The sequence below is a fragment of the Ochotona princeps genome, chromosome X (genome assembly GCF_030435755.1).
Source record: "Ochotona princeps isolate mOchPri1 chromosome X, mOchPri1.hap1, whole genome shotgun sequence".
Classification (NCBI taxonomy): domain Eukaryota; kingdom Metazoa; phylum Chordata; class Mammalia; order Lagomorpha; family Ochotonidae; genus Ochotona; species Ochotona princeps.
In genome coordinates, this window is record NC_080865.1 from 84879874 (window position 1) to 84892924 (window position 13051).

The 13051-nt window shown below is 38.7% G+C and overlaps 1 protein-coding gene across 1 annotated transcript in view; it reads right to left on the reverse strand.

Annotated features, from left to right (window-relative positions):
- TENM1 (teneurin transmembrane protein 1) overlaps positions 1–13051 on the reverse strand; it is a 570964-nt gene that overhangs the window by 115916 nt on the left and 441997 nt on the right. Inside the window, exon 19 of the mRNA XM_004587672.2 lies at positions 2836–2979. Within this exon, the coding sequence (XP_004587729.2) occupies positions 2836–2979 (144 nt within the window). The remainder of the gene's footprint in view (positions 1–2835; positions 2980–13051) is intronic.

Genomic DNA, 13051 nt, shown 5'->3' on the forward strand with positions numbered 1-13051 from the left:
ATATCCTCCCGTTACATTGCTCAGAACTTCTTTGAAGCTTATGAATAAGTCTGAAACAAAAATTCCCCTTGGAAGCCAGTGGGTAGTTCTTTATGCTGATTTCAAAGAAGAAACCATTTTTCAGACTTATGTACAACAAGGGACACAATACATATTTCTTTTACTCCTTGACGGAGAGGATAAAAACACAAACTGGGAGATATGCCAATGTGATCAATGGGAATTGACTTCTTTGCCCAGTAAAATCATTTCTCCGCAAACTATTGGCCTATCCTGGAAGCCAAGTATAGGGATATTCTTTGTCCATTTCAGATGTAAGACAATAACTAATAAGTATCCTGGATAGTTGTTTCTAATAATTGTCAACATGCAACCAGCAAGAAACAACAGTAGACCTGTTTGACAAAAAGATACACTAAACAAAGCCTTCTGTAATAAATGAGTCATGCATATGCTCATGTTAAAGAAGTTTTCTTAAAAGGAATATACATTCTCTATAATCATTAAGAAGATACATTTGGAAGGAATGATGTGGAAAAACACCAGTTCCTATGTTTTTATCTCAATGAAAATAAGGAATCATATATATATATATGAGATAAAATATTTTGAAATGGTTCTCTCCAAGCAATGGTTAATTGTCAGGTAAATGTGCAAGCGAAATGACAAATGGTCTTAAAACACTGCCTACTGGAAACTACCCACTGTATGATGATTCTGGAGCCAAAAAAACTAACTAAATAAATAACCTGAAGACTAGAGTGGCAGCTGACATCCAATCTAATTATAGGTATCTTTTTAACCAGCGAGAGGAAATTGAGGGAAGTTAGATTCTTGCTTCTAATCTGCTCTCTGTCTTAGATAAAAAGGTGAGGGGGGATGCATTAAGAGTTCGGTTTTTTAAAGAGAGAGCAGTGGGGGATTTGGGAAAATGTTGTTCTTGTCTTGATCAGTCCGAAAAGACCATCTGACCTGAGAGGGAAAGAGCATTGCTTTTGAAATTGGTGTTCCCAGAGCTGCTCCATCACACTCATCATCCCTGTTTCTAAAACTACTTTTGTGGGTGGAATGCAGACTTTAAAAATATCCCAAGAGAGGTGTACATGCCCAAGGTCGAGCTGAAAGGCAGTGGCAGAGTCGCCTTCAGATCTCTTGCCTGGCAAGTGTACTCAGTTCTTGCTGAGAAACACGATACAACCACTACAAATGAGATGACAAAATAAATAAATGTTCCTTAAAAAAAAACCTTGCATTTATAAAGTAAGGTCTTTTTGTCAGAATAAACTTTTCAGAAATGTAGAAAGAAAAAGTAGATTTAACAGGGCTACAGGTGAGCACAGATCTTTTCAGGGTGATAAAAATATCCTCAAACTGGGTGGTGGTGCTGGCTGCACATACACATTTATGAAGTCATTGAAGTGCATCCTTCAAATAGGTGAAATTCATGACACATTTTCCTTCAAAAGCAGCTGCGAACAATTCTCAAAAATAACTCGGTCCCTATTGCCTAAACGCTAATTACAGATGAATTACAGGTATAGAAAATGCATTTGTGGAAATCAGGTGGCCTCCAAAGCCAACTTTCTGAACAGCTCTCCTCTGAAGTCTGTGTGAAGCAAATGGTAAGAGGATATAGGACCAGGAGCACATAGCTGGGGGCTGGCTCGATTGAGGTCACTTCCCGCTTTGTGTTTAATGTCAATCACAGGCATTTGAAAGAGACAATCCATATAAGCCAATAAAAGTGAGTGGAAAAGAAACCGCTGCTTAAAATGTCAAACTCTTTCAAATCAAAACAAAAACCTAATAATTTAATAAGTGGCATCTGCCCTTTCGTTTTTGTACTTTTAAAACTGTGGCTTTCCTTTTGACAACAGAAAAAAAAAAGTTGACATTTTCTATCTGGGCCCGAGTCTTTACTTTTAAAAAATCAACAATTGGAAATGGTATTTGGGATTTTCTCTGAAGGAGGGGGAACGAGGAATAATAGGGACAGAGAGCAGTGGACTCATTTATCTCTAGGGTTCCACTCTGGAACTATGGTAGGGAGTCTCATCACGTGGCTGAAGCAAATCTGGTTAGCTCTGCCAATCAACAATTTTCAGCCTGTGTGACTAGTTGGCATGGCTGAATTGACAGTGATTCCAAATTAAGTTAGGATCACAGGGGTGACAAGGAAATGAGTATCTTAGCTTTGGTCAGATCATAGCCTTACAGAGAAACCTAGCCTTAGCCAGCTGTTACACGAACGTGAGACAGGCATGAGACTAGCCATGATAGAATGTAACTGGCTCAATATTTCCATGTCTAATTCTGAAAAAATAACCCAAAGTACATGTCTGACTTCAGCTTGTTTGGAAAATGCTTTTTTTAGATGAAAAGGAGTTTGATTCTATGGTATAGATTCAGAGGGATGTGGGATGACAACAGCAGTGACTGGGAAGGAGAATGCACAAGGAGCTGGAAGAACTTCGATGAAAGGATTCTACCCAGTGTAGGAAAATCAGTTTGTTTAGGCAAAGCTTGGGCTCAGAGTCCATCTGTGGTTTTTTTCTCCTGATTTATTTCTATTTAAATTACAAACTAGCAAGAAGTGACAGCAGGAAAAGAGGTTCAAAATATGAAGCGATTAAAGGCAAGCATTTTGATTCCTACCACCCTAATTCAGACAATCAAATTATTGTGCTTCAAAAAAAGAAAACATACTGATGTGTTCCTCTCCAAATGGTCCTTTGGGGTGATTTTTCTCCTGCACTTTCTCAATTTTCTACAGTGAATATGTATTTGACAGCATTAGAGTAACAGTATTAATACAAAGTATTGAAAGGGGCTTACCACTTTGAGGATTCAAAATGTGATGCTTATTCAATGACCAGCCTCCTAGATTCGAAGCATCCATCTCAAAACCTTGTAAAACGACCGTTCTTTGCTCCCAGAGAATAAAATCAGGGCACATCTCATATTCATATCCGACAGACACTGCAAACAAAAGAGTTAACAGTAATTAGAAAATTGTAAATATTTAATTCATGCTTATATTGGTTAGTGATTCTGTGGATGTTACATTTGCTATGGAATTCTTACTTGGGTTGAAATTAGATGGCAATGTGTTCCACTGAATATAACACAAAATCATACCTAGCATAGCACTGGTCAGCCAACAGTGATCAGTCAGTACCTATTATATATGTTCGTTAATGTGTGCTGTAACTAGGCAGGAGCCACATCTGAAGACTTTGACAGATCCACTGAAATTGAAATATGTATCAGGAAAAACTACATGATTTCACATATTTTTGTGTCAAAATAAACTCACCCTAATTTGTTATAGCATGTTTGAACAGAATCTAGCTGGAAGAACTAAAAAGGATCAGCAGTTTGAAAAGAAGCCCTATTGGAGCAACATGGATCCTGTTACAGATGAAGCAAGCCCCCCCCCCCCAAAAAAAATCAAATTTAGGGTGAAAGTTTAGGAATGGTGAAATCATGGATGCTTTATGAAAAGCTTATGGGAACAATGTTCCAAAGCAACAGTTAATTTATGAATTGATAATGTAAGAAGAGTGAAGATAATGTGGAAGATGAAGCCCATAACAGCAGATCTTCTACTTCAGTTTTCTAGGAAATAACTCATCTTGCTCATGCCCTGAGGAGGATTGGCAATTAAAACAAGAAACAATAGCCAATGCCAATTCAGCAGACAAAATCCCAATTAAAATACTGGACCAAACTTTCAACTCGAGAATCTGTGCCCAAACTGTCACACCCAGATCAAGTGCAGGGAAGAGTACAACTTCCAATAGAAAATATCAATAATACTTCTGATCTGGGTCCCTTTAAAGAATTAGAATTTAACCATGATGATACCCCTGCTCATTCTTCTCATCAAACAAGAGACATTTGGCAAGAGTTTTCATGGTAAGTCATTAGGTAGGCAACAACCTAAGCATTCCTTTGGTCCCTTCATACTGATTTCGCTTTCTAATACTAAAAATTCTTTAATGAACACCCATTTTTCTTTAGTCTGTAATGCGAATAAGACAGCACTGATATGGTGAAATTCCCAAAATTTCAGTTCTTTGGGATGAAATTAACTACTAGCATCATTGCTTACTGAAGTGTCTTGTACTTGATGGAGTGTATGTTGAGAAATAAAGTTTAATTTTGAATTTTTACCTCTTAATTGAATTTCCCATAAAGATTTTGAAACCTCCTTATATGTTTACGGACATTAATCTTTATTTTGGGCTTTTTGTTGGTTGGAGATTGCGCTGTGAAATCGAAAAGAGAAACTTCCCGCTGGATGAGGCTGTGGCAATGTAGGTTCTCTTTTTACCTTTGCAGGAGAAATACAGGGAGGGCTGATTTCTTACCTCACTATAGTACAAAATGCAAGCAGGATGCTGGCTTTGTGATACCGGGTCACTTTATACAACAAATGACTACACATGAAAGGAATCTAAATCGATTTGTCCAGTTAATATTTTTTTCCTGTGCTAACTGGCCTTCACTTTACTGAAAAGACTGAGTTTGCTTTGAGTGCTGCAAGGGTAAATTCTACTTTGTGTACATCAGGTTTTGATTTCTTCCTATAGCTAACCAATGGGACATCTCCCAACATTTGGCTTCAACTTCTATGAAGCACAGATGTTGTGCATTAAACTTGGAACCCTGGTATGCCACTAAAACAGAAAGTGCAGAATGTGGTAACTTGGGTGTCTCTGCTCTACTGAAATATGTATAGCTTAAGTATAACAGGTCCAGGCCATTTTCTCAGTGGGTAAATTTGCTTACCTGTTGGAATCCAAGATTTCTCATTCTTGAATTCAAAATATTTTCTATCTTTATAGTATTCTAAGCCTGATTATACAGGCTCATTACACTGCATATCCTGAAGCTGACTCTTCGCTTTCTGGAAGCTTAAAATAGTCCCTGGTTAGTTTGTAATCTGTCATTGCTTTCAAGTATCTGCCTTTACCCGACTCCAGCTGCCCCAGGAGAGCTCAGTCCTTCCTTTGTCATTCGCATATGAGAAATGGTAATAGATGCTTAAATATCCCAGTAAAAGAGGTCCAAAAATGAAAACCTAAGGCAAACCAGTTTTGGTTTGGGGCATTAGGTAAAGGGGAATGATGGTAATTTCAGCCAAAATGGTGCGTGTATGAGAGAGCGAGAGAGAGAGAGATTTGACCGACCATACACAGGTAGGATCATGAAAATGAGATTCTCTAAGTTTGTGGATCATTATGGCCAATTTTAAGTTGCAGGCTGGCTTCTTTTTGTCCTTGACCCCCACACAAGCTTTAGATAGGGATCAAAGTCATCTTCCTGGGTGTGACCAGTGCTTAGAAATGTTCCCTACTTGGTTTAGTGCTCTGTCTTGAAACCCTTTATATTTTTTTTAACAGGAGGCCTCTGTAACTTTATTTTCACTTCACTGGGCCCTGCAAAGTGTGTAGTTGGTCCTGATGTGGGTGTCCATCCTTCTACTGACTAGTTATGACTCATGGCATGCAAGATCATTTAAATACTAATCTGAATAAGCCTACTGTCAAAGGAAAGCAATAGGAATGGGAGAGACTAACCATAAAATGGAAGTAATTTTTCAATGAAAATTATTCTGGGATCATTTGTACCAATATTATTATTTACGAAGGTGGGTGGAAATAGAATGCCAGAGGTCAAAGGAATCTCAAAGGTCATGCAGTTCAGGTTGTGCTCATGACATCAATCAATGCTGTCTCTAATTTCCCTCATAGCCCCTCTACTTGCTAATGTTACTCTAATGTAATAAAAGTGTTGGTTTTAGATCAAGAATCACAAAAGGCATCAAATTTTTGATCTGCCATTAATTAGCTGTGTGGGTAGGAGTTGTATTCCTCAGCAGTAGCAAAGATGGAAGAGGGTGGCGGAAATTCCTGGTTCTAAGAAACTTTCGAGGCAGCGAGAGCTTTACTGTGAATCTGATGAAAGTTAGTGGATATCATTCCTAGAAACAATGCATGTGCACACATACTTTCATATATAATTCTAAGGGGTTCACTGACCCTGTGAAGTCCAAATAAAGACCTCGGATCAAAGACCCTGTACTAGAGAATTCTTTGAATCCTCCTTTCACACTAACACTGTAGATTGCATTTGGTAAATTCAAGTTGAGGATCAAACACAAAAGCCAAATAGAACACTATATCTCATGCTGGAAAAATCAAGTGGTTAGACAGCACAGTAACAGCTAGGTGGGTGTGCAGAATAACACAGTTCCTGATTTTCTTCCCAACATTTACAGGTCTTGATTAATAAATAATCACACCAATAATAATTACAACTTCCCTTAAAGCCATCATCTCCTTCCCCACAGTATGCCTGGCAATTACTGGATCTGCTTTCTGAACATTGTAAGCCTGGTGAGTTCCCCTAGAATCCCTTCTCTGAAAGGTGATTATGCAGTTCTACACACAAGTAGTGTGCCCTGGTGACCTCCGATGGTGGTTTGGAGCCCGATTTTCCCTCTCAGTAACAGTTAAAGATCCTCCCAACTCTACAGCAGGAAACGTTTACATAAAGCATCAATTAAAGTTTCTCGATGCAATGGTAATGAGACGCACATCCCCCTTTCACCTCCTCCTATCTGCTCTCAGAATTGCTCTCCAGTTCTCAACAAAAAAGTGCAGTGGCTGCAAATCCCACAAATGTATTACTTTTTCCTCCCATTCACAGCAAATAGCAACAAGGCAGTCACTTAATAAGTTTCCTCTAATTTTTATTAGATTTACTTTCTCCCAAGAAGGCAGTATGAGCCAATAAAGTTATAATTTATACTTAAGACTTGTCCAAAATTCCAACTGACTTTAATGAGAGAAGTTGTGTGTTTGGGTGTTTTTGTATGTGGCTCCTTGCTTACAATAATAAGGCAAGATTCTTACTAACTGCAGTCCAATTTAATATAATCCTGAAACTTGCAACCACCTCCCGTGAAGTTGTACCTCACAGAGTTGAGCTGCCTTCCAAATGGATGGGGACAGGCAAATATAGTCTCGTGACCAATCCTAGACTGCCACTCACTAAATGCCTACTCTTTTTCATACATTTTAACTTACGGAACAAAGGGCTATCCTAGGACTGGCTTGAAAATGCTGAGTCTTGACACCAACTCTGTCCATGCTGAGGCTAATGAGCAGAGCTGAAATAAGCAGAGTGGAGCCCTTCCTACCACCTCGTACATTCCTGTCACCCCTCACATGTGATCATCCACATGGTACATTATAAAGCATGGACTCAGCCTCTGGTACATTGGAGTACCAGAGAAAATTAGCAGGGGTACCAGTAATAGGAATGAAAAATAATATGTATTAATACTTCAGATGGGCTGGGCAGCTAGCAGGGAGGGTTAGACTATGAAGCCTGCACTATAATTTGTAGGGGCTGGCCTAGTGATCCCAGGCTGGTCTGTGCATATTATGAAGGCAATTGAGAGAGAACCATTAAGGCGGAAAATGCTCACCCTGACCCATGCGACTACCTCTGCTGAGACACCTTTATATCCAACTAGATTTTCTGTCTTCCCATGTTCTCTTCCTCACCCCAATACAGAGATACTGATGGGATGGTTCCTTAACATTGACTGTCAGGACAGGCTTGTTACTTTTGCAGCCGATGCTGTCTTTTGGACACAGGATTGCACCTCTGACATCACTTTTGTTCAGCTTGCAAATATCACACTGGCTTATAAAGAAGACTGAGTGAAACACTGCAGTTTGCTTCCTCAAAGACATTTGACACAGGAAAAATAACTCTGAATGTTCATTCTACTTATCAGAGCAGCAGCATTTGTATGATGTGAGGGCTGCAAGAAGGCTAAGGGTCACGATGTCCCTGACATCTGCTTTAGTGACTATAATATTTATCTACAAGGGCTGGGAGAGGAGACTGGCATGAAGTAGTCAAGGTAAAGATGTCAGGCAATGAAGCTGATGTGCAAAATAGGACAAAATTACGCAGATGATTTTCAACAGCTTCAGGCTAAGGTTTCAGAATTCACACTGGTTACATTTATTATGAAGGCAATATATAATTAAACCTAGTTGAAGATTCAGTATTAGAAATTTGTTACCTTCATGAACTCAAGGAACCTTTAAAAATCATTTCGTGGCATTTAAAAGGTAACTAACAGCAAGATGAATACTTGATTCCCCAAAAGAAATCATTTAATAGAACAATACCCATTTCTTATTCTAAGACACTATATTGATGCAAACAACAACAATAACAACAAGAACAATAGGAACAACAGACCTAAAGAACCAAATGAAGGCCTTGGTAACAATGGCCCAAGACTAGAGATAAACTGCAATCCATGGAAAACAAGTGCCTGCTCTCAGAGTTCTATCTTTTCCTATTCTCCAGGGATTTATCACAGGCTAGGATGAAACTTCTCAATCTGACACATTGCCCAACGGCCTAAATACCTTATCTATTATTCCAAGCTTACTAAGAATGTCAGTATCAGGTAATGAGTTTGTATTAAGCGTCTTTTCAGTACTTAAGGGAGGTATTCATACAGTTTCTTCCTTTAATCTCTTAAGATACTGAATTATACCAATATATCACCTAGTGTTAAGCCACTTTTTGTGGTCCTAAAACCGATTCTATACAGTTACAATACATTGTATTTTCAATGAATCACTAGGTTTAGTTTGGAAACACTTAGGTTCTGTACCCTGTTTATGGAAGAAAGGTTAGGGGCTGGCACTCTGGCATGACAGGTAAAAGTTCCTGCCTGTGATGCTGACATCTCATATGGGCATCAGTTTGAGTTTTGGCTGTTTCACTTCTGATTCAGCTTGCTGCTAATACGCTTGAGAGAGAGGATTGTCCAAATGTTTGGGCCCCTGCACTTGGGTGGGAGAAAGCTCCTAGCTTTTGGCTTCAGTCTGGCCCAGCAATTGTCACAACAGTCAATTGGGAAGTGAACCAGTGGATGGAAGATCTGTCTCTCCTTCTCTTTCTGTGACTATGACTTTCAAATAAATTGAATAAATTTATTTTTTAAAAAGGTTAAAAATCATGTTTAAGGGGTGTGGTAGTAGGATGAAAAGACACACAGAAAAAATAAGAAGGAACTAGGAAACCTTTTTATCAAAATATCGTGTACATTGACATCAAATAGAAGAGAGTGTTTGCTGGCTTTGTTTAAGCTCAGCTGCATAAAAGCCAACCTGGATAACCTATGTGCCACCAAATGCAGTTATGTACTGGTTCACAGACACATTCGCAAGTGTCTTTATGAACCTAGGCACTGTTCTTGGAAAGGCTCCCCATTGCAAGGTTAAGGGGTCACACTGCATTTTTATTCTTATTTCTTTTGTTTATTCACTCAACACATGTGCAAAGTTCAATGGGTACCTTCTGTTGCCAGGCCCTACATGTCACATGGAATATGGGCAGATGAATAAGACAAAATATGATATTCTTCCCAGTGGAGCTTACATCCTAGTGAGAGGAACAAATAAAAATAAAAACAATCACACACATTGTGACAAATGTTATTATGGAAAAGCTCTGTGTATCATCAAAGAGTGTAACAAGAGCATTAATGTTGTACTGAGGAGGCAAGGGGAAGTCTCTCTATGGAGAGTTTACTTTGTGAAGTATGATAGTCTTCACTTAACTACAAGTAATATGTTCCCATGCCCCTAAGTGAATGCCTGAAACTACAGAGAGTATGGAACTCTGTATCTGCTATATTTTTCTTACACATTCTACAACTTTGCCACACAACACCACAGTAAACCTTTCCTTCCACATTTTACATCTTAGTAGTCATTTTGCATCTCTATTATCGCACTTTGTGGCCATTATTAAATAAGATAAGGGCTTATTGAATATAAGCCCTATGATACTACGACAGGATGACTGAGATGCTTATTAAGTGACTGATAGGAAGGTTGTCTATACAGTCTGGGTATACTAGATAAAGTGACTGTTTCACATACCAGTAAGGATGGTGTGGGTTAGCATGAGATTTTATCATCCTGCTTAAAGTAGCATGTAATTTAAAACTTATGGAGTGTTTATTTCTGGAATTTTCTATTTAATCTTTTCAGACCATGGTTGAGCATGCTAACTGAAATAGCAGAAAGCAAAACTGTGGATAAGGAAGGGAGCACTACTGTACAGATGCTCCTGGAATTAGGATAGGGTTACATTCTGATGAACCCATTGTAAGTTGAAAATAGTGTGAGCAGAAAATGCATTTAATAGACCTAAACTCCTGGATATCGTAGCAACACAGTACACTGTAGAGTACTGGTTGCTCACCCGCATGACTGCATAGCTGTTTGGGGCTGTAGCTCACTGCTGCTGCCCAGTCTTGTGAGAGAGTATCATATCACATATTGCTAGCCTGAGAAAAGATCAAAATTCAAAATTCCAAGTACAGTTTCTACTGAATGTGTATTGCTTTCACACAATCGTAAAGTTGAAAAGAAATCTAAACTTAAACCATCAGAAGTTGTCGACCATCTGCACAGGGATTGGTATTCTCAGAAGGCAGCAGCATGTGTGCACAGCTTTGCAACTCAGTATTTTTAGCCAACTTCAAGAAGTCTGAAGCAGCTAGAGACTCAGTTTCCCTATAGTGCACCCAAAACAAAAACAGTCACCTTCCCTCTCTCTACCTAAAGATGCAAAAGAAAAATGATGATCCCCCAGAATTTAGGAACTTTTCATGGGGGAGGGGGTTTAGGAAATAGATTCACCTTCACCTTGAACACTGACTGACTGCCATTTGAAACAATGTGGTGATCAAAAGGGATGCGATATTGCAATGGAAAGAAAGGTACTGCTGCTAAATGATTCAGCAGACCCACACTGAGCTCCTCGCTGTGGCAGGCAGGTGATGCTAAGCGTTAGGGATACTGTGGATTTATATAGGGCAGGTTAATTTGTCATGTGAAAGAAGTCATACCCAGAAGATTTATTTACCTTCTGGATTTCTTATCCATGGCTTCCTTAGTAACTACCATAAAACAGTATTACCATACATAATTATTAAATATATTTTTCCACATATTAAGTAATTTGAAAAGACTAAGAAAAAATTCACAATGAGGATACATTTGCTTCAGTTTGATAGGCAAGGTCATAGAAAAGCTCAAGGTCATTCAAATCCAGTGATTCATGGGCAGAGGCATTTGGTTACTCCGCTAGATTATAATTATTAAGAAGGAAACCTACAGTTAAGAAGTGCTAAATAAATGGCTTCTTATTTGTTATGAATTTAAAGTATAAACATTGGATGCTAGGGATAGCCTTCAAGTAGAAGTAGCATATAATATGGTTAACTGAAAATAGCATATTATTACCTGGATGTTATTATTAAAACAGCATCTTTGTTTACCATCTGTTTTTAAGGTTTATTTATTTGGCAGAGTGGCAGAGAACGGGAGAGAGATAAGTATCTTCCATCTGTTGATTCACTCCCCAAATGGCTGCAATATCCTGGTCTGAGTCAATCTGAAATCAGGAGCCAGGAACCCCAGCTTGGTCTCATATGGAGGAGCAGGACCCAATCATTTGAGCCATATTCTGCATCTTCTGTCTTCACAAACACATTAGAAGGGAACTGGATCAGAAACAGAATGGTTAGGACTAGAACCAGTCCTATGATATGGCAATGGTGGCATCTCAAATGGAAGCTTAACACACTGTGCTACAATGCCAACATCAAAAGCATTTAGTTAGAGTGATAAATTATGTAGACAGTCTTGAAGGGATCTCTCTGCAATGCCATTTGATGAGTTGGTAGAAGGGAGTGGGAGGCAGGAAAAATCATAAATGCTGATTTAGAAAATAAGTCATACAGTTTGATAAAATAATTTAACTTTTGTGTGTCTTGCCTTTCCATTCTACCAATGGCTTTCAAATGTTAATGCTTGAATTATAAACAACAACAACAACAACAACAAACCCCCCCCAAAAAAACAAAACAATTTGGGGGTGGCACTGTGGAATAAGTGGTAAAGCTACTGTCTCATGTGCTAGCATTCCATATGGGCACTTATTTGAGTCTAGACTTTTCCACTTCAGATTCAGTTTCTAGCAGATGTGCCTGGAAATGCAACAGAAGACAGTCCTAAAGCTTAGGCCCCTGCAATCAAGCTAGAAAAAGCTACTGGCTCCAGGCTAGCTCAACTCTGGCAGTTGCACTCATTCGGGCAATGAACCAGCAGATGGACGATCACCCTCTGTCCCTCCATCCTTCTGTAAATGTTCCTTTTAAATAAATGTTTAGAGAAGCACACTTTGTTAACCGTGACCCAGCATACACAAAAGGAGAAGCACACATGCACACACCTGTGTATATATGATGGAAACAAAACTCTCCAAGACAGTATTTTCCTGATACCATTGCATTCTAAGAGTTTCTACTCTATACTGTTCTGTTCAATTTTGTTTATTTCAATCCACTGCATTTTGTTCCATTTTACAAAATGTTCTGGTTGACTCACCAAATGGATCTCATAATGTCCTGATGGGTACGGCCAGTAGCTGAAAAGGCATGAACCACTTGTTTATCACAGAATTAGCACCATTCAAAATCATTAATAGAACTCAAGCACTTTTACTTTTGGAGATCCTATTTCAAATCTTACCAGGTATTTATAAAATGAACACAAGCCATATTCCACATGTACATATTTCATATGTAAGTGTGAAAAGTGAGTTACAATGGACAAAGTGACATCATGCTCCTTTGTCTAGATGGTTATTGAAACATTCATTAATATTGACTTTCTGGTTTTCTTATATTTCAGTGCCAGTAAACTAGTTTTTTAGGTCACAAACATTTTGTAGGTCCTTGGAAAAACTCATATCCTTGGTACTGTGCCTATAAAGTTGAAAAGATGCAATAGCCCTGCTCTCAGTTAACAATTATGAATTCATGAGTGGACAGAAATGATGAAAGATTATTATCTCTGTTAGCTTCTCTGACAGAAAGCCACTGGGGCATTGAATTGGGTGAAGAGGCAGCAATGAAAGGCATACAGAG